Here is a 23,325-nt window from a genome sequence, read left to right as displayed (position 1 = left end):
TTGTTGCACTGCAGTTAGCTAGATCGATATTAGAATATTATATTAAAGGGATAGTTGTTCACCCAAAAGTGAAAATTAGTCCATGATTTACTCACCCTCAAGTCATCCTAGGTGTATATGACATTCTTCTTTCAGACGAATACAATCGGAGTTATATTAAAAAATGTCCTGGCTCTTCCAAGCTTTATAATGGCAGTGAATGGCCGTTTATGTTTTGAAGTCTATCAAGCGCATCTATCCATCATAAAAGTGCTCCACACGGCTCCGGGGGTTAATAAAGGCCTTCTGAAGTGAAGCGACGCGTTCGTGTAAGAAAAATATCCATATTTAAAACTTTATCGTCTAAAATAACTAGCTTCCGGCAGACGAGAAGCTAGTTGTGTGTCAAAAATGAGAAGTGTTGTGTAAAATAATACTAAGCAAATACATAAATAATGGAAAAACAGTCCATTTTTTGTTAATTGGTTTGACTCCGGTTCATAAGAGCCATCTGTTAATGAAGTTAACTGGCTGTCTTTTAAACTTTTTGACATGACATGGTTAGATTCAAATGGTAAATAGTTGGGTGTCTACCTTAGTCAGCAAGCATGACTGGTTTTGATTGGTATTTCAATCGCATAAATGTTTCTTTCTGCAAAGTGTATATATAAATCCAATCTTTAATTCAACAGAGTTCACTTCACAAAAACTGATGTAACTGATCGTTCTCAAAATCAAAAAAGTTTGTTTGTTTATTTGGGAGGAGTGTATTTTGCTTGAACATCCAGTCTTTTCATAATAGGACTGCTATTGGATCAAGGAAAAAGTGGCCAAGTGTAAACTAAGATGCAGACAAAATGTTTTTCCACCGCTCTGTTTTGATTGTGGTGTTACTGATAAATACACAGTGTGCGAACATTCAAACCTGGCTCAAAGTGTCAGTGTGACACCGCTGAAGATGTCAAGCTGTTATGGTGATCAAGAGTTTGGCAGTGCGTTTCATTTGGCAAGCCAAAAATCTGTTGCTTGTGTAAGGTTATTTAAGCCTTATAAAATGGAACTGTTTATTTAACCTTTAGACTAAATTATAAAAAAAGTTTTCGTATGTGTTTTTTGTTGAGGAAAGTATAGTATAATATAGAAGGAGTTTGTCAAAAACGGTTCTATTTTATTCAGAGGCCCAAACTGAGAAAATTCATATTGGTGCAGTTGCTGATATTTATATGGCCAAAGAAAAAAGTAATATGAAATTTTGATAGCTTGTAATGTAAATCAGTGAGAAGTTTATATAACAGTAAAACAGTACTAATATAAATGTATAAATATCAGTTGCCACTTTATTTAAAGTTAACCTAAGCTGCTAGTTTTCACAAGACACGTCATGTACCCCGACCTATACAATTATAATAAAAAGGCCTTTTACTTGCTAAAAAAGTAGAAACTATCAATCAGACAACAAAAGGCAGGTAGTAGCCTAGATTGTAAACACTTTTTTTTAATATATATATATATATATATATATATATATATATATATATATATATATATATATATATATATATATATATATATATATATATATATATATATATATATATATATACAGTAGGCGGTATAGGGTTATGGTTAATTTATTTAAATAATCTTAACAAAAAGCATTCATTTGAAAAAGTTGTCTTTTTTTTCTTATCCGGTGCTAATCAAACTAATTTAAAGAAAGATGATCATACTTTTGATCACATTAAATTAATACTTAATCAGTTCATAATATTAATTTATTTAAATTGTTTATTAAAGTTTTTAATTAAATATTCTCTGATGTAATGACAATCCGTGATGGGTACAGTGTTGTGTTCAATTGTTGTGTGGCCTTTAATACCAGCCAGCTGATGTGGTTGTTTGAGTGTCCAAATCACCTGAGGGTCTGTTGAAATTTACTAGTAGTGTCACTAGCGTCTGATTGGCCGGTTTTGTTTGAAGGCTTTCCCTAGAGTGATGTAGTGTTTCGTTTTATCTGCCCTATACAACAGATAAACATCAGCCTCCAACGTGGAGCTTCTGTTTGGCCTGACCTGTTAATGACCTGTCTCTACGGGCACCGGAGAGTGCTGTTTACACACACTACTCTTATAATGGTATAAAGTCAGTTGTCACAACCTCTAAAAGCTTGATTCTTTTTTTTTTTACTTTAAACATGACATGAGGACATTTTTGCATCAGTTACACGCACAGGCAAAAGTAGAATGCAGGACCAACACAATATATATGTTTATTAAAACGATTCACAGCAGATTTAACACTGGCATTGACCAAGCACTGGTTTTCTAAGGGTATTCAGCACCATGGCAGACTTGTACCTCACAAACAATAGTGAGATTTATTCTTGTAAGGAAGGGGGTTGGGCAACAAAGCTGTGAAGGACAGGACTATTTATACAGTGTCTAAAACAAGCAACAACAACAAAAAGTTCTAAAATGCCATTTTTAACCCTTATGAGTGATTTCATTGTGTTCTAGCTATTTAAAAACAGCCAGTGCTTTTGACATTTTCAGACATATTTAACTCGGTGTGTATCTATATCATGCCTATGTATTTGGCTTAGACCATTGAAACGCTCAAGGCTTGAATGATCACTGAATGATCGGCGTTCACAGGCTCAGTCGAGGACTCTTCGCTTATCTTGCGCCTTATAGATGTGGACAGATTTCAGTTTAGCGGGTTTGTTGTATTTGCAGATTTACAGATAAGGCACAGTGCTGCAGAAAGCCTCGCTGCTTGAGATAACCGCGCTCTTTGTGTGGGTGTGCCCATTTTCAAGAACCTTCTCAGACACACGCAATTGCTTGGTTATATTTTCTGCCTAGAGGTGTAGGAAAATAAATCAATAAAGCGCAGTTTTCTGATAATGATACTCATTTGTCGCAATGCTAAATCGATGAACTAAAGTGTTCAATGGTTTCGGGTTAACAAGAATTTAAGTCTCTTATTCTGCATTTATTTGATATAAAAGAAAACCAGTAATATTTGAAGTATTAATACAAAATTAATAAAATATTAATGTTCTATTTTAATTTATTTGAAATTAGATTTATTTTGTAACAATGTAAAAGTCTTTCACTTTTGATCAATTTATGTTCTTCCTGAATAAACGTATTAATTTTTCTAAAAAATTAAATAAAAATCTTACGAACCCTAAACTAATGAACGCCAGTGTATTTTATAATTGTGTGTGTGTGTAATATATATATATATATATATATATATATATATATATATATATATACACACATATACACATATACAGAATTAAAGGAAATAATAATACTAAATTGATTATTTTTTTGATTATATATAAAATCATATATTTCTGATGCTCTTTAATCATACTAATTTGATGCACTAACAATTTTTTTGTGACCAAAAACAGTATGGAAGACTTTTATTATATATTTAATGTCTTACATAAATATTTTCATTATTATTTTCCAATTTTAAGCTTTTCATCCACTCCAGCATGTGGTATATCCTTACAAACCCAAAAGGGTTTATCTTGCTTACAAAGAGTCCCAAAAGTAATACCATTTCACAGCAAAAATCAAAGACTTTAATCATGAGCACTTGTTGTTGTCTTATGTTTATTTCTCTCTGTCTACTGAATACGTACCCTTTAGCTGTCTGCAGTTCACTGTCAGCTTGTAATTTGTGTGTTTATGGAGTGGGATGGGCACTTTGACAGTCATCAAATAGGAAGTAAGCCCTTTCACTCATTGGTCTGGTTAATATTTAGTGATGACATCACAGCACACACTTGCCATATCTGTGTGGATCCCAGTACCGAGACAATGAGAGGAGTATAGTCCTTTGAGAAGAACGACAGACTTCCTATTGTGTCACTTTGTACAAGTGAGTGTGAAGATTTCCTTTTGTAAGTCATTTTAATTTAAGTGGTTTTGTGTTTTGAATTGTGGGCTTGAATTTGAATTCTTTCATCCTCAGGTTAATTATTTGATGTTGAATAAGCAAAGAAATACAACAATTATTTGTACTGGGAGATCATTCAGGGTTTTTATACACGAATTTTCATTTGTACAGATCAAAAGACCAGTTGAGACAGGAAGGATAACTTCCTGTTTTATAGGAAGTCCCACGTTCACGTGATTTGCAGGCGGTCAAGTGCGCTGACTTCTGGTTTTCTTTAAAAGAACGTTCATGCTGTAATTCAGCAACAGAAGCCTATTGTTTAATTGATAACATTTTTAATTTAGTCAAGGAACAAAAATACTTATATTTAAATAGACTGAAATTATTACAGAAACTTTACAGAATGTATGAAATACTAAAGACAAAAAAAAAGAGATATTCCACAGTGAAAATACATGTGAAAATGAGGAATACTGTGTGTAGGGTCCAATGTCCTAAAATAAAATATTATTGATATTGATGATGATGATGATATTAAATAAAGTGTTACTTGCATAACATATATTTTAATTATAAATGTGTGTGTATGCATAAGTATAAATTGGTTCATGGTAGCAATTACTGTTTCAGACCCACTGTTACTGTCACTGTACTGAAATGTTGTATAGAACATTCATAAATGATCTTATGAGTGCGAATTTAAATTAATGATGTGTATTTTGAGGGTGTGTTGATGCGGTAGAGTTTGTAGAGAAAGTAATTCCGAGAAACCGTTTATCATAACAGTCAGGACAGGAGCTTGTTGCTCTTTATCCTTCAGTTGAGGAAAAAGATGAGAGAGGGGTAGAGGGGGAACGAGAGGGAGAGAAAGGGGGGGATGGGGTCAGAGATAGAATTCAGGATCTACTGAGAACATACTGACAGGATTGTCTGTTTACAAACCCCTCCCTCTCCCTGTCCTTTTCATATCGCCGCCTTCCCAGCAGCCAGGCCTTGAATTCAGCAGCAGCTTAGAGGAAAAGGTGGACCTATCCACTGGCCGACCAATCGCAGCCCAGCATCCTACACGTGACAAGCAGGGAGGGCCGGTCTTTGAGCTTTGCAGCGGAAAACCACCGGGCCAAACGAACGGAGGGAGCGCGAGAGAGGGCTAAAGCCTGCCATACGTACTAATCCCTCCACAGTGATCATGTGTCAGCGGAGTCTGAAGCAGCAGCAAAAGGGGCCGGTGCGGAGCACTGCGGGGAAATGGTGAGATGCTGCAGGTCTTTGCACAGCTCTCCCTCTTGCTACAATCTCCACAGAGTCAGGGTTGATGTGCGGCGTTTCCGCCTGTCGGGCTCCTCGGCGGGAGCGACAGGGGAGCCCGCACACGGCAACGGCACGGGAGGCCCTGGACCCCCGGGGGGCCCGTCTCAGCTCAGCAACCGAAGCCGATTCAGGTACCGGCAAGGAGTGTGTGAGAAGCTAGGACATAGTGTAGGCTGAGAATGTATTGTGTGTGGATGATGGGTGAATTCAGTCAGATGTTGACAGCGCACTCGAAGTGAGAGAGGACAATTGAAGGATCATGCGAGGCTGGAAAGTGGGCGAGCGAGAGGGGATTATGGAGACCTCGCACGAACTCGGCCACCCTGCGGAGGGACGATCGGTGTGTAGTGGGAGTTATTGTGACGGGACTCTTTAAGGGACCCTCTTTCACCATCCCAGCTAAGTTTGGCCTAATTGTGGCGTAATGTTAGGCTGTTGGTAGCACTCTCTGTCCGATTCAAACTGCATAGTTTGCTGAGCTCTACTTGGAGCAGATGCTGTTCCCTTTGAGTGAGCGAAGATGCGTAGAGCAGAGGGAGGCTCATATTCAGCCAGTGATTGGCCAATGTGTGCCTGCAATGAAAAAACAAGGGGGGCTGTGTTGAACAGACAGTGTGTGAAAGACTGAATCCAAAGACTTTGTCTTTTTACAGGCTGCCATCACCTCTCAAACATCCTCCGCAGTTTGAGTAATGCACTGTGAATAGCTGTGAACTGCAAGGTTCTTTGATGCATATTCATCTGCACTGGACAGGTTGGGGGAGGGGTAGAAACGCTCTAACTTCAATTGAATGATAACCTGATGACTGAGAGAGCTCTCGTAAAAACCAACAATCATTGTTTCAAGTCGTTCAGGCGCACTAGGGTGCAGCGCACACTTTGGCATATTAACTGGATTTGCCATCCGCTAGAATGAGGTTGCATAATGCACAGTGCTAAAAGAGTTTAGTGTTATACCATAAAAGGTTATACCACCACGCACTTGCGCAGTTCTTATACAAATGTAGTTATAGGATTGAAACAACATTTGCGCAGAGGAGCTGTTAAACTAATGTTATCAGGATTTTTGTTGTATTGTGTTATGAAAATTTTTGGCTTGGGTTCCTCCTGTACAAGGCTATAGATCTTTTTTTTTTTTTTTTTTTTTTTTTTTTTTTTTTTTTAGGCAAAAATGTATTCCTGAAAGGTGCAGGACGAGTTAGGCTAACGTTTTATACTTAATACTTATACTAAACTACTGATTTAAACAAACCCCTAAAATTGAGAGTCCCTTCATAGCATTCCATATGTGCGCTGTAGTCACGCCTCACAGTTGAAAGGGCCAATCGCCTTTATCATAGAGGAATTGCATGTTTTTACATTTGAATGCGCATTCGCTTTAATTGATCAACTGGAAAAAATACCATTTTATTTGCATTACTGGAGCTAAAGAAGTGCAACATACGATATCAATATTACCAGACCCATTGAGAAACATGCCAGTGACGGCATTTCTGCAAAATGTTACACTGCTTCTAGCATGTTTCGCGACACTTGTCACTCATCGCTCATCACTGTCACTTTTTGTCCAATCACAGTGGAGAAGGGACGGAACAAATACCACACCAACCAACTGCCACAATAATAAGCATAATAACAGAACAAAATATTTTATAACAAGAGCCAGAGCAAATGCTTTACATTGTATTGCCTTTTTTAGATAGAAACAATACAGGAACTATTTATCTGTGAAATGAGATGCTAGTAACACTTCCGTGGATAATCCGTATCATGGCAAGCAAAGCATCTCAACTGATAAAAACGCTCTCAAGCGCTCACAGCTTGGCGTTTTCAGCAGAGTGCCTAGCTTTTGGCCTTATGGTTAGTGTTTTGAGGTCGTAACACAGCATTGTGTACGGAACTGAGCAAAAACATGTCTTTTAATAATAATAAAATTAATTAAATAAAAATAAATTTAATAATTTTAATAATCTGCCCCTGTAATCATAATTTGTCTGAACAGTAAAAAAAGTTGTTGTTTTTTTACTGCCACTAGTGTCACTAGTGTCAGTGAGCAGGTTTTGACTATGATTATGGGGCAGATTATCGATTATTAATGACATGTTTTTGCTCAGTTCAGTTTTTGCTCAGATTTGCAATATGTCAAAGTGTGCGCTGCACCCTAGTGCGCCTGAACGGCTTGAAACGGCTTGATTATCGATTACCTAATAATAGTATACCTATAGATACAGTAGGTATCTTATAGGTACGTTTTTGGAGTTTTGTAAAAGTATAGGTAGAGGCACAATATTTTTTTTTTTTTTTACAGTTCTAGAGATTTCAGTCCTTCCCCTTTCAAATACATAGGAGATGTACTTGACTTAAAGTTGCTGTTTGCCGCCAGTACCAAGATGGCCGCCAAGTGGTCTGACTGACTTTTAAAAGGGACTTTGAGCTTTACTATTTACATTCGCTCATACCAGTCATGACTAGACTGGTCTGCAGAGTATGGTCCGATGTTATGGCCTGTTGCAGTTTGTCTATTTATAGTAAGGGCAATAAAAATTTACACCTCTCTGTAGGAAAGGCCCACACGTCAGATGCTGTTATGATGACGCACGACAGGTCAATGTACTTGATGATTGTAAAGGCAGGTTGTGTAGCCCAGGCACACAAAATTTTGCCCCCTGAACCTGTACTAACCTGGCAAGAGCTGGTGTTGCCATAGTTCTTTTCATCAATACACAGAGTAGCCTAGACGTTTTGTTTGTACTGCTTGATTACTCACCCTGACCACGATGCAAATGTTGATATCTCAAACAGAGATAATAAATTTTGAAAGGGTCAAAGTAAAGATGTTCTTGTTTGCTGAATTGCGAGTATAGCTGCCAAAGTCGGGTGACTCATTGAGTGTTTGTGTTAGGCCATCTATGGCTAAGTCTTCTCTGTCCACAGGTCAGAACAAGTTTTCATCCTGATTAGGGTGGACGCAGTATTATATTCTATAGATAGCCCTTGTAGCTGCAGCCCTGGTCAGTCCCTGTCAACCCCGCTGGTGCTGTGTCATCACTTTCAGGGCCAAATATGACCCACTTTACTGACACACTAAAGCTAATCACTTTAGCCAGGACCGAAGCAGTAGCTCTTATGGTCATTTTCAAGAAAAGCAAGCATTTATAGCCAAACTAGACGATGAGTTGCATCAACCGGACCAGAATAGAGGTGCAACATTTTTGCATGTGCTGTTCCAGTCAGCAACAGTTGTGTTGATCTGGAATGTTTTCCGCCTGCATAAGTCCTAAAAATAGCGCAAAAAAGATTACTGGCGGATATCCCGCACAGCTTCAGTAGTTCTGTGCAAATGTCCCACTCGGCGAGGTGACCCACAAAATCCATGCATGTTCGTGCTGGTTAAGTAGGTTTATGTTGATTAAAATGTGGCCCTTTTAATGATGAAAATTATCATCTCATCCTCATTGCGTTCCAAACATGTATGATTTTTTTCTTGTGCAAAACATAAAAGATTAAATAAAAAAAATATTGTCCACACAATTAAAGTCAATGTGGTCATAAATCACATCGGACCCCATTGACTTTCAAACAGCGGAAACATTCGTCAAAATAACTCTGTGTTTTGCTGAAGGAAGAAGATCATAAAGATTTGGAATTACATGATGAGGGTGAGTAAATGATGACAGAATATTCATTTTGGGGATGTTCATCATCCCTTTAAGAATAGTATGTAGACTGGCCTAGACCTTTGGTCAAGTATTTCTCCTCATGTAACATTTCTAGAGCAAGTGTAACAGGAAGGTGACGGTAAACCCTAAATGAGACTAAAGGTGATAAGCAGGTGAAAGCAGCCTTTGCTTAGTATGTAAGTGGAATTGAGCTGAAAGGCATATATGGCCAGTGTAGTTGAGAGGCAGCGTGAACCACCATGAGGTTACGTTTACAGTGGAGAATTGCTATTTCTGTCTCTTTCATATCTCAAGTATCTTTCTAGCATTTATCTTCTGCTGTTTATTGTCTTCTGTATGGGAGTCTGTGTTTGGTCGTTTTGGTATGTGTGAGTGGGCTGTGTGTATGTTTCTGCATGTTATATAAATATTTCTTTCCTTCTTTCTACCATCTTGATAGAGCAGCACAGTTCTGTTTTATAGAGTGAATCTCAAGAAAACATGTTCAGGTAACATTTTTACCCTAACATCAAAAATGGAGTAGATGTATGTGTGTAACATTTTCATGAAAAATCTGCACATTTGTCAATTTCCCATTACCATACAATTCGACTTTTTACTTTCGAGTTTTTTTGTAGTTCCTGTTGTTCTCAGTGGTTATTCTCATTATTTTACCAATGTCTTAGTAACATTATCAAAAAAGTATTAATTTTACTGCAGTAAAATTATTTCATTACTTATACAAGTACGCACCAACATTTTTAATGACAATTTAGCATATATTTCCACCATAATAAATATTTATATAATATTTATATTTACTTTAATAATAGTCATTTTATATTGTATTACTTTAATGATACACTTGTAATTACCATAATATTTTAATAACAATATTTAAGTAATATTAAATTGAATTTTAATAATAATATTATATTGTTACGGTAATGAATGTTATTTAAAAATACAATTGTCATTGGCATAATACATTTATGTAATATTTATATTTAATTTACCTCAATGCAAAATAAAATCATTATTATTAATGACACTAAAATAAGGAAATATATCCTTAATTGTCTGTCATTAGTGTCATCAGATAGAACTTCCAAATTTGGAATCAGCCTTCCAAATTTACACAATTCTTATTTCTTTCTCGAGATTTTTTTAGGGTGGAATATTATCCAGACATGTCTATTACAGGTTTCATGAGATTCACTGTATAACAAGGGGTGCTCAATCCTGTTCCTGAAGGTCTGCATGCAAAGCTTAGCTCTAAATCTATTCAATTACACCTGAACCAATTAATCAAGATCTTCAGGATATAATTAATTACAAACAAGTTGGAACTGAACTCTGCAGTAAAGGTAGTTCTCCAGCATTGGGCACCCCTTCTCTACAACATTAGATCATCTGGACAGAAGTCTTTAATTTCCACGTTTATTCTTTATGTGTCTTGAGTATTTTGTACACTTTGGCATCATGAATGTGTTGTGCAGGTTGCAGTTCCCACAGTTGGCCCTGCGGCGGCGACTAGGCCAGCTGAGCTGCATGTCCCGGCCTACTGTCCGCCTTCGCTCATGGCCTCTGTCCTTCCTCTACTACATCCTTCCCTTTGGAACGCTCAAACCTCTCGCCAAAGTAGGCTGGAGGCCCACAAGCAGAGTAAGTACAGGTGGAAACATCAAAAAGAGCCCACAGACTGATGTTGTGTGTGTTTGAGTGTGCAAAATCTCACTATCCAGAGACATAAATGACATCCATCAGTGTGTAATCAATGTATTATGGGTTTTTGGGATTTTGTTATGCAAAACAGGTATTACCTTATTGATGATGCTGTGATAGTAATGTCTGTAATTATGGGAAGCATTACTGGAAACATTACGGAATAACGGCCTAGATCTGGGATCAGTTCTCTCTGTTTTTTAACCCAAAGAAATGAAACCTCAAAACTGATGCAAGGTCAGCAGAAAGAGCTGCTGCTATCAGCAGATGGCTACTTGCATATGGACCCGCTGAGCTCCATTGGGACTGAATGTGAAAAGAGCCATTGTCCCATGGTGCAGCTCTGAACTGAGGAACACTTTGTCTCTAGACCCGGTCGAGGGCACCGTGCCACGGTGGTTCTGACACCACTATTGTTCAGTTCCCACGAGAAAATTGCCAGTCAGCCCATGCTGATGCTCAGAAGCACCATACCATATACCATATCTCCAGTGGCAGACAAGAAGTTACAGAGAAATAGAAAAAAAAAATTCTTTGTTAATTTAAAGCTGTGGTTCTTTGGAGATGCGATGCGCGCTACAGGCGAGACGCGTGCATTTTAATGACAATATCGAGCGCTATATCGAGAGAATTTTTATATTGTTACCGACAATGGTGTACCTTCAATAAATACCAATACCGTTTTATGGCCCAGCCCATAATATATATATATACATTTTTCTTTTTCTTTTTTTAAGACAAGTAGAAAAGTTTGATTTTTAAATCACTTTTTTCCCTCACATTAAGGCAAACAACAAATTATATTGGTTTTAGCAGTCAAAAACAAAAATAAAATGTAAACAAAAATATCTTCATGTCCCATTTATTGCAAAAAAGTTTTTACGCTCGCATGAGGTGGTATTCCAGGCAATTTGAAAAATAAATATTTCGCAAAACTGCAATGGAAACAGTTTTTGCGCATTTATAGGTCACCTGATGTAGATGACGCGGTATGTTTGGACAGAATACGAGACAGAGTTCTTTATTAAATTCATAAAAGACAAAAGAATTACAGGAATAATGGATTCTAAACCTCAAAGAAATGCCACAATCAAGACCTTGAAGCAGATATGAGGGAGAAACACCCAGAAACACCTCATATGTGCCGCTCTCAAGTATAAGGGTCTTTCCTTGCCATTAATGATTGGATAACACACATGCGTCTCCTTCGATTTATAATAATGGCCAGTCCAGTGGCTGGGATATATATAAACCTACCCACGTCCGTTGCCATGATTTTTGGAATGACTTATCGCGAGAGGAAAAAATGAAGTTTTAGTCACATAGCATCGGTTAATGGAAACGGCGTCATTTCGCAATAGTTTTTTGTCGACATTTAGAAAAAAAATGCAAAAGTTTTGCGCAAATCTGTAATGGAAACGTGCCTATTGTCGCTTGATCAAGATCGGCTCGCGCTGCACTGACTGATGCTCCAAACTGATAAACGGTCCGTGACCGTGAAAGTGCAAAATAATGAGTTGCGCGGTTTCGTTCCGCTTTCATTACGCTTGCCATTTCATGCTGGGCAACGTGGTGGTGGTCGCGCCACCGATGCGCGCTACGGGTGAGGCGCACACATTTTTATGAAAATATCGAGTGCTATATCGAAAAATATTTATATCATTACCGACAATGGTGTACCGTCGATAAATACCGATACCGTTTTATGGCCCAGTCCATATATACAATTTTACATTCTAGGATATAATAGTGCGTTTAAGTCATGTTGGTAAGATCATGATGAAGGACCTGCGTCTGGACGCGACGACAACGCAGTCCTGAAGTGTCAACTAGTCTCCCTCCCCTCCCTTTACCTCTGTACAGATAAAGTGTTGTCGGGATAATTCTGGTTCGCGTGGCTATGCAGAAGCGATTAAAATTTCTGTATTATAAATTTTAAGGCCAGACAAGTAGTTTGTTGAGTGTTGGTTTGTAGGGAAGGACTACACGCCCGCGCATGCCTATAGACTGAACTCGTAATACACGTGCACGCCATCAGCGTTCTCACGGGTTTGCGTTTTTGAAAGTTTGCGCAGAAAGAACTTAAGAGTTTTCTGTTAAAACAGTGTCGTGTTAGCGGCCCCAAAGTTATTAACTAATGATCGTTGCGACAGAAGTAAATCAATCAAAACTAAATTTAGCTGGACAATAACTTTATTCTAGAGCTGCTATAAAGCCAAAACAATCTCTGTTACTTTAATTTCCTATTATCAATGTAAAGCCGCTTTGGAACAATCTGCATTGTTAAAAGCGCTATATAAATGAAGATGACTTGACTTGACTTGACTTGATCATATTTATGATTTGAATGTACATGAACGCATCCACAAAGTTGTAAAAACCAGTGGGAAGCTCGGGATTTCGTTTGAGTCCCGATCTGTACTCCACAATACTTAGTTATTTAGCAGTGACATTGTGCCTGCACAAAATATGATAGCATTGTAATATACAATATAATATATTATGTACCAATAAAGTTTACATTGGCTTCCTACATTAATTAAATGCATTAAGCAAACACACCTGATGCACATTCTTTGTTCATAGTTTTGTGTAGTTAATTAAGAGAATGTACACCGCCATGACCTTGCTCTGTCGAAAGTGACTTAAACGCACCTGACATAATAAACACCACTTCCCAACTCGTAAATATGAACTTCCCTGGAGGACTTGAACACACCATGAGTTCTTAATTTTAATTATTTTTATTTTAAAAAGTAATTGATTGCAATCTTATCAATCTTGGCATAATATTTATTTTCTTTTTCAAAATGTGAGAAAGTAAAATGACACTCTTTGTGGATAAAGAGCCTTTTCTAGGTCAGGCAACATTGCTCATCCTTAACTTCCTGCTTGTTAAACCTATAACTATCATCTACCCAACACCCTGAAAGACTCCCAAGAGTCCGCATTTAGCTTCCTGTCTGTCAGCTGGGATTGAAGCTAACTACAGTGATCCACTTACACTGAACACCCAGGCCAGCTCCTGTCATACATCAGCCTCTGTACTATCTGTAGTACTGATCTAGGATCCCTTCTTGCCCACATCAATAATGATCAGTGAGATACACTGATCTAAACACTCTAAGAATCCAAACAATGGAGCACGTGGTGCACTGCCACATGCAGCTGATCGACTTAATACAACAGGTTTTAAAACACTTTAGATGCTCACCTGCATTAAAATTGAGTGTACACATTCGTATCATTATTGTCAAAATAATTTTTTTAATGTATTTTACAAGGTAAAAAGCATTTTTGTTATTCATAAATATTATTTTTGGGGAGTCGCACCATTTTGCTTTCTGAACTAACCTTGTCTTATCATGAAAAGGTCAAATTATGTGACAGGAATATCTTCAGTTGCCAAAATGTTGGTTCATTACAATTATTTTCCATTCAAAATCAGATATCATGGGATATTCCTACTTGATATTTGACTTCTGATAATAAAGCATTCTGTTGTCAAATGATGTATGAAGAAACACAGTGGCGATCATTAAAGTGCCCCTATTATGCTATTTTAAAGGTTTCTCATTTTGTTTTAAAGGTCTCCTTCAACAGGTTTACATGCATTCAAGGTCAAAAAATAATATACATTGCAGCATCACCTCTTTTCTCAGTGTCTGAAATGGTTCAATCAAGGATCCAGTCTCTTTAAACCCCTCCTTTACAAGAGCTTAGTTTGCTCTGATTGGTCAGATGGCTTAGTCTGTTGTGATTGGTTTAACAAAATTGGTCTGAAACGAAACGCACATTACATCTGTATTTCAGCTCCGGAGGCATCCTCAGCACTTGCATACACAGTGAAATAAACCATGATGATGGTGTTAGTTTTACCGTACTAGTTTGAGCCAGAGTCCTCGTGAAAAAAAAGGATTTGCTTTCACAGCGCAGAAAACAGCGTCGTCTTGTCATGACGACAACGCAAACTAAACTCTTTCAGGCCTCAAATACAACTATAGTGTTTGAGGGCGGGTCAAAGTAGATGTCTTTGCAGGCAGCCAATGAAGACCATAGACTGCAATTATGCAAATTTGTTACAAACCTACGTAGGTTTGTCTTATGATGACTCATTTCGGCAGTTCAGAATCAATTCTTTCTTTTAGAATACAATAACTTTATTTGTCGTGCACTTTGCAGACCTTTAACATTCACAAACACCTATATTACAACCCTGCATGAAAGGTAATGTTTTAAAAAGCATAATAGGGGCACTGTAAGTGAGCTTGCGTTCCTCTCTGTGAACGTTTGCTGTTGTGTTTTATAAAGATACTTGAGCATGTCTTCAAACCCTTGTTTCTCTTGGGTGTAGGTTACAATCTACAAGTCCATACCCACACGACTGCTCTCCAGAGCCTGGGGTCGCTTGAACCAGGTGGACCTGCCCACTTGGTTACGGAAACCTATCTTCAGATTGTATATATGGACTTTTGGAGTCAACATGAAGGAAGCGGCCGTGGAGGATTTACAGCACTACAGAAACCTGGGCGAGTTTTTTAGGCGCAAACTCAAACCTCAGGTCCGGCCAGTGTGCGACTCGCACTGCGTGGTAAGTCTGGGTTTGTAACTAGAAAAGGAGGCATTCTTTGAATTTCCATTCACTTTCATTCAAATGCAAATCCAGGAGAAGAGATGCGCATGCGCAATGAATTTTCATTTGACGCTTTGTGTGACAGTTTAGGTTTGGTGACCTGCAAGTTAATATTGGCTTTAACCAATAAAGGATCTAAACATTGTATGTTTTTGTATAGTTTTTACAATTTTTTAAAGAATATGAAATTTAATTTTAAAAAGGAGCTACATTGCTGGCAGTATAGCAGGAAACCTGAGTAGATGGAAATATTTTACTGAAATGTTTGTTACGGGGTCTGAAATAATTGCATGCTTAATCTAAAGTTTATTTTCAGCTAATCATGTCAGTTTTTAATACAGTATGAATAAATATTAAACATACAACATATTAACACAATGAATGACCATTCGCTCCACAGATCAGTCCGGCTGATGGCAAGATCCTTCATTTTGGGCGTGTGAAGAACTGTGAGGTAGAGCAGGTGAAGGGAGTGACCTACTCCCTGGAAACGTTCCTCGGGCCGCGCACCTGGACGGAGAGTTTAACAGCTAACAGAAGTAAGTTTCAATAAATTTGTCATTGATCCAGAAACATATCCTACTAGGTCAAAAGTCCTTTGATTTTGGATCTTGTTAAAACTAGAAAATTTGGATACAAGGTTTTCTGAGCAACCAAATCATTTTTAGATTGTAAACATGGCTTATGCCCAGTACACATTGTATGATTTTGGGCTGTCCCAGACGAAAGGTGACCAATCGTGGTGATTTCTGTGGTCCTAAACGGTGGTCCTACGTCATACAGTGATAGAGGTTCAAAGGCGGTCGTTGTCACGCTCTTGCGACCAAAGATAGCTTACGATAATTTTCTGACAGTGTCAGAAATTTAGCATGATCATCTCACAGCGTGTTTTCTGCTACCACCTACATCTACTTGAGTAGCCAATAAAAATGCAACATGAAATGGCACATTGATCAATGTGACGTGGCGCTAAAACTTGAAACTACTTGCCTCAAGCTCCATTTGCAAAATTGGCATGCCAAGTTGGCCTCTTTTCCCGAGCCATGGCCGCATCCATATTTCTCTTTTACTTTGTCTTTTTTTCAGCGCATATAAAAAACACAATTGCCAAAGTGCGATTCATCTTGCTCCATTTGTTTACCACTAGCGCATGCTGATGACTAGGGCTGACTTCTAATAGTCGAGGATTCGACGATTCGATTCGGAGAGGTCTGATTCGACTATGAACCTCATAGTCGAATACATGGGCGTCAGTTTGGTTTGAAATGTGCTGGGGACAGAGACGCATTCGCATTTTCAGAAGGGCTGGGTACCATTTTTATTTAATTTTTTCAGGTCATGTTTTGAAAGACGATGTCCTGTAGCTTACTAATGTAAATAAATAAAAATGTATTCAAAAATCTGCTTCACATTTTCAGCAGGGCTGCGGAGCGGCTGTGAGTTGACTCCACACGGTTCTCATGTGCGTTAAAAGCTTTACATGGTTTAATGTACCTAAACAATGATTACCAAATCCCCCTCTCATGTTGCTCCACATAACCACTTAAAATGATAAAAAAATCGAACCCAGAGTCCAATTATTATGGACGTTATCTGATATTAAGCGTTTCTGCTTCACATTTTCAGCAGGGCTGCGGAGCGGCTGTGAGTTGACTCCACACGGTTCTCATGTGCGTTAAAAAGCTGACTCCACACGGTTCTCATGTGCGTTAAAAAGCTTTACGTTTAATGTACCTAAACAACGATTACCAAATTTCCCTCTCATATTGCTCCTCATAACCACTGAAAATGGTCAAAAAATCGAACCCAGAGTCCAATTATTATGGACGTTATCTGATATTAAGCGTTTCTGCTTCACATTTTCAGCAGGGCAGCGGAGCGGCTGTGAGTTGACTCCACGCGGTTCTCATGGGCGTGAAAAGCTTTACGTGATTTAATGTACCTAAACAACCATCACCAAATTTCTCTCTCATATTGCTCCTCATGTTTATGAAATGTTATGATATATGTGTGATATATATGTGTTTTTTAGCTCTTTTGTTTGAAATAGAAAAAATCTAGCTGCTATCTAAAAAAAAAAAAAAGAAAAAAAAAAAAGGTTCGACTATCAGTCGACTACGGCAAAATCTAACGAATCAGATTCGACTATGAAAATCCTTAGTCGAAAACAGCCCTACTGATGACGTTTATTTTTTCGATGCTAACTTGCGTTGTAGCCTATGATTCAATAGGTGTCATCATCGTACAGTCTGCATACATGTCATAACCAAATTTATTAGATCCATGTCGCGCAGTGTCATTTGTAATGATCTTATAGGATTGCCGAAATCGCACAGTCTGTAGCAGGCATAAGGAAAGAATCACAATTGCAGCAAGTAGTGTCACTCGCTCAAAATCAATTTACATGCACCTTCAGCAGAAAATAAGACGTGTGCTGATTGCCGCAACAGTGGCAAAGCAGCTCTGATCCCATCCGCTTTCTGTCCGGGATCCGGTTTAGTTCCCTTATTAGTGAAAGCTCATGGCATTCAAGAAGGGCTGAATTGTACAGTATTGTACCGTAAAACAACAGCAGTTTGAATGGAAAGTGTTTTTTTTTTTTTTCGTCCTTTAAAATTTGGTATACATTTTAAGATGTTTTGCTCCACAGTCCGTATTGTGAATTTCTGGATCACTGTATGGTTGTCTAATGCCTCATAAAATTTTGCTAGTAATTTTATAAAATATAAAAAGCTTATTAAAAAAGCTTGAACCTTTTAACTAGCCATAATCCACACTACAGTTCAAAAGTGTGGGGTTGGTAAGCTTTTTTTTCAATGTTTTTGACAAGTCTTTTCTGCTCACCAAGGTACATTTATTTGATCAAAAAGACAGTAAAAAAAGTAATCAGTCTTCAGTGTCACATGATCCTTCAGAAATCATTCTTATATGGCTTTTCAGGATGAATAGAAATTTAAAAGGAACAGCATTTATTTGAAATGGAAACCTTTTGTAACATTATACTTTTCTTTACTCTGTCACCTTTGATCAACTTAATGTGCCTTTGCAAAATAAAAGTATTAATTTGTTAAAAAAAAATGTATATATTAATGCACACACAATTGACCCCAATCTTTTCTTCTGTTGTGCATCTCTAAAATCGGAGGAAAATTATAGATTGAAATGAATATTGAAAGCACTAAGCCTAAAATCTGATCCGACCAACAAAGAACATCATGCGAAGCTTATAGACCATGTGATATAAACACACTAATATATATTTTATTTCCTGACAACTATTGAACAATTGAAACATCTCAGTTTTATTTTTCTTGTCCTGTTCAGATGAGGATGACCCTGGCACATTCCAGGATGCCCTGGTCACTACGGAGGGGAATGAGTTGTTTCACTGTGTAGTTTATCTGGCTCCAGGTGACTACCATTGCTTCCACTCGCCTACAGACTGGAGGGTGGCACACAGACGGCACTTCCCAGGTCAGCGGCTTTATCTCTCTCTCTCTCTCTCTCTCTCTCTCTCTCTCTCTCTCTCTCTCTCTCTCTCTCTCTCTCTCTATTCTTTGCTTTCAGAAAATATGATTTGTTGTTAAAAAGATTAATCAACATGGACTTTAGGTCTTAACCGCTTAAGTTATAATCATCTTTTCTAATCTGATGGCGACTGAGCAGTGCGATACCATCAGTGCCTGGTTGCATGGCTTGTGGTCTGATATGCATGTTTGTATCATAGGTTCTCTGATGTCGGTGAACCCAGGAGTTGCACGATGGATCAAGGAACTTTTCTGCCATAATGAGCGGGTGGTCTTGAGTGGGGAGTGGACGCATGGCTTCTTTTCACTCACAGCTGTAGGAGCGACAAATGTGGGATCTATACGCATCTATTTTGACAAGGTTAGAACTATTGGTAACAAGTTCATAGCTCAGATTAAAATACCCATATTGCTCTTATTTAGCTCCTGTTGAAGAATGAGAGTTTAAAGCAATAGTGCCACCTGAAAATGAACCCTAAAAAGCCTGACATATGAAAATCTTATCTTAATCTTCAGTTTTGATCATGTTGATAATTTAAAGTCCTTTTAGAGAAATTTCTGTATCAAATATACACAAGTATGATACAGTAGGCTATAGGCTGAAAAATCTGTCATTATTTGCTTACCCTTTGTTTTGTGAAACATGTAGGACTTAACATAAAACATAAAATGTGATGTTTAGACTAATGTCTAAGCTTAAATATGCAGCAGTGAAAATAAGATTTTAGTGTTACGACAGAGGATGTGCAAAATGACATTCTCATTAATTAATTAGTCGTGGGTGATCTGAACGACTTGTCAATGTCAAAGATTAACATTGCCAATTTTCAACTCACTTTGTATTGTTACAATGGTGGTAGTGTATATATAAATGATAAAGGTGTAACGGGACACAAACATGACGGTTCAATACGTAACTGTTTTGAAGTCAAGGTTCGAAAACTAAACATAAAATAGCTTTTTTATTATTAAACTGTGGGGTCTTTTTTACAAATTTGTCTCTGTGTTTAAATAAATTAAATTATTAATTTTCTTAAGGATAAAAAAAATCCATCTTGGTTAATGCTGTAACTATGTAGGGAGCCCTTACACATTACTAAAGTATTAAAAGTTACAATTAACAACAGAGCATAAATTATTATATTCAGTCTTGTTACTGCATGCACCGAACCGTGACGTCCGTACCGTATGGTTCGGGATGTATACATGTTCCGTTAACACCCCTAGTAAATGAACAATATAGTCATAGTCAGCCAGTTTGAAATGTTGACCACAAACATGGAGAGAACGCTGCGACGGACAAACCTCCATGTTAACGATTCTTTGCAGTCGACACCATTATATCTATAGGAGCATTTCCTACTGAAGCAAGATGGTATTTGACTGGTCAAGCGTATCATAGCAGACTGGTGAAACTGATACTAAAATGTAACACCTAGACTACTGATGCTGATTTTTAACAAATAGTTTCCTATAATAAAAGGCATGTTAAGTCCTACTAAGAAAGACACCAATACAGATTGAAAAGAGAACAAAGGCTGAAAGTTGCACTTCAGTATATCCAGAGTGCATGGGCTAAGTTCATAATTCATCTTGGTTCATAAGATCATAGCTGTTAGATTAGATGTATTGTGGTTGTGCAACATCTAGTTCATGGCATCCAGCTGCTTGTTGAGCCATTTTTGTACTGCAACTATTTTTAAAGCAGTCATCTGTCGGGTCTGGCAGGCCCCCAGGAGTAAGTAGCACACCATAAAAAAAATCACCAAAAGATGGTCCTTCAGCCTTCTCCACAACACGTTAAAGATGAACCTGTGGATTTTGCATAAATTCAGGAACATTGCTCACAGCTGGCGATTGGTCCAGCAGCGCTGAGATGTTGTTCACGAAATATTTGCTGCTTTGAAAGCTGTAGCAGCGATGCTTTAAATGCAACTTCTTGGACAGGCTTTCACGATGCTGCTAACACCGTAGCAGTGTTATAGTTCACTGTTTCAATTAACAAGAATTTTTTGTTTTGTTATAAAGCTAAAGTAAATATTAGATGGAAAAACTTAAATGAAAATTTGAAATGTTGCTTTGGCAACTAACTGATATAAAAAAAAGTTAAAAGAACTAAAATGACTGAGTGAAGTAAAATTAAATTAAAGGTAAATTGAAAATGTATATTAAAAAAAACACACCCGTGTTGACAAGTGCTTGGGTTAGTGGGTTAAGAGACACCTGCAAGTTTAAACGAGTACAAAGCCGTTTGAGATGATTTTGTTTGAAATTGTCACCAGTTTGTTGTTCATTATTTCGGGGCGTATATTGTTTAATTGCTGTATAGCCACAGAATCACTCTTGTTGGCGTACAATGCATTTTCTGTGAAACCACTTGTGGTTTTTCAGCTTTAGCAGAATATTGAGCTACACTGCTAAGAGTGGATTTGGCCTCATTCGTAATGAGCCGCATTCAGGCCACTAGACGGTAGCGGGAGAAATGTGGGTTAATGGGTGAGATGAGTAGATGGCAGTAGCACCTGTTTGTTGTATCCTGAGTCCTGACTTGATAAGTGGTATTTCACTAGCAGGATTGAGCTGTGACCCTGATGCATTTCTTAAATTGCATGTTTTTGCTAAATCTAATGGATTTGGATTTTATTCATATTAAAATGAAAAGGGAGGTTTCCCATCTGTTATAAGTCGGGGTTTTAAAAGGCTTGTGCCAATTCTGTTTTAGTCCATCGACATTAACAAGCTGCTTTTTCTCTTTAGGAGCTCCGTACCAACAACCCTCGGTACAACAAAGGAACTTACAACGATTTCAGCTACGTAACAAACAACAACCAGGAAGGCGTGAGCATGAGAAAAGGAGAGCACCTGGGCGAGTTCAACTTGGGCTCCACTATTGTACTGTTATTCGAAGCTCCACGGGATTTTACCTTTAATTTGCAAGCAGGCCAGAAGATCCGTTTTGGAGAACCTCTCGGGACGATGTAACGCAGACGAGAGGGCTTCAGAATCTGCTGATGGACACGCTAATCTGTGTGTAGATGCATTCAGGGTCTCAAAAACTAATACACTCACATTTGCAGAGATGTACTCTGTTTAAACTGAGATACATGTGTGTTCATATGTACTCACACAACCACCACTGTTGCATTATTGCCATTGGGTTCTCCCAGTCATTTTGTTAGGATTTTTTTGTTGTTGTTGTTGTTATTGTTGTAAAATACTTTTAAGGCAATGCTTAGACCATCATGTTGTAAAATATTTGTTTACCATGAAATGCCATCCAGTTTTTTTGGGCTCTAAATTATTTTTCTATTTTGTTTTTAGTAAAATAGTCGTTTTGTTTTTCTGTGTCCGCCCATATTGCCTTCGGCTGGAGTCGACCTGTGTGAAGGGTTTGAAGATTTCCACAGCTAACTGCGAGCCTTGGGAATGTATGAGAGACCATCGTTATTTGGTTCCTTCGTTTTTATCAGACACTCATCTTTAAAACCGTCCAACTTTTGCTCTTCACCAAGGTGCAAGCCATTTTGACAGTAAAATCATGGCCACATTTACTCGCTAAGAAAGAGTTTTGGAAAAGACACGTGACAATAATCACTGCCGTTGTTCTCTGGCGTTGAATTATGCCTTTGCTGGTTGGTCTAGCGATTAGTTGGGAGATTAATGTCAAGTATTTTGCTGTCTCAACTTGATTAGTGCCAAAACGCAAGATATATTTTTTACTAACACACCTTTTTTTGCCCTTTTGATATGAATCCGAGTTCTTGTGATCTTATGGCTTGTGTTCTTGGACTTTTCTTTGTTTGATTAACCAGCACCTAGCAAGTTCAACAGACTCTACACCCTAAACTAAGGATAAAGACCCTCCAGACTCCCTTAATCTTCTAGACCACGCCTGTATGAAGATTAGGGAGAGGACTCTGGAAATTTTGCTTTGAATGTTTTGAAAACCAAACACTGGGCTTTTCTGTGCACCAAGCACAGCTTGTCGTGGAAATTCTTTTAAAGAAAAGTCTTATTAATACAATTCATGTAACATAGACATTAACTACAAACTAGTTCCAAACTAGTTCCAAGTGCAAGAAACATGTCAATAATAAATTTTGAAGATTATATAAAAAGTTTGTTGTTGTGATATTGGAATAATCATTTGATACCATCAGTTTCGACCACAATGCTTTTTCATAAGAGTTGCTGCTTCTTGATCAGTAACTCATGAGTGCTGGCTTCACTGATATTTTTTTACCCCTTCAATAATTTGTGAAGTATTTGGCAGTTTTCATAACTGTTAAAGGCAAAACAAGAAGTGGAATGTTAATATACATTAAGTTGATGGTGGATTAGTACAATAAGCTTCTCAGGAAAGTTTTATACATGGGGGGGAATATAAAAAGGAGAAATCTGACCATTTGAGGAAAGTCATTCATCATTACGTAATGCTGATTAATAATGAACAAAGTCTCAGTGGAATATGGATTAAGATGTACAGGAGCGCTATCAAGCAGTGCAACGTTTAGTTCATTAAATTATTTAAAGGGCATTTTTTATAATTATTCATTAAAAAGACTGATTG

General features: G+C 37.7%; 1 protein-coding gene across 7 annotated transcripts in view; it reads left to right on the top strand.

Moving 5' to 3' along the window:
• pisd (phosphatidylserine decarboxylase) overlaps positions 1–22,876 on the top strand; it is a 36,701-nt gene extending 13,825 nt beyond the window's left edge. Inside the window, exons 1-8 of one of the 7 annotated variants that reach the window (XM_081366169.1) lie at positions 3,749–3,904; positions 4,884–5,151; positions 10,370–10,535; positions 14,950–15,186; positions 15,629–15,767; positions 18,553–18,702; positions 18,956–19,116; positions 21,513–22,876. In XM_081366169.1, coding sequence (XP_081222295.1) covers positions 5,090–5,151; positions 10,370–10,535; positions 14,950–15,186; positions 15,629–15,767; positions 18,553–18,702; positions 18,956–19,116; positions 21,513–21,737 — 1,140 coding nt within the window. In that variant the 5' untranslated portion in view covers positions 3,749–3,904; positions 4,884–5,089 and the 3' untranslated portion in view covers positions 21,738–22,876. Of the gene's footprint in view, positions 1–3,748; positions 3,905–4,883; positions 5,343–10,369; positions 10,536–14,949; positions 15,187–15,628; positions 15,768–18,552; positions 18,703–18,955; positions 19,117–21,512 lie in introns of those variants that run through there. The other 6 variants (XM_081366170.1, XM_081366165.1, XM_081366166.1 and 3 more) reach the window with 6 other exon arrangements.
• The last annotated feature ends 449 nt before the right edge of the window (positions 22,877–23,325 follow it).

Source organism: Scardinius erythrophthalmus (genome assembly GCF_964197995.2).
Source record: "Scardinius erythrophthalmus genome assembly, chromosome: 5".
Classification (NCBI taxonomy): Eukaryota; Metazoa; Chordata; class Actinopteri; order Cypriniformes; family Leuciscidae; genus Scardinius; species Scardinius erythrophthalmus.
The sequence above is the reverse complement of the archived record's forward strand: the minus strand, read 5'-3'. Positions and strand labels throughout refer to the sequence as shown.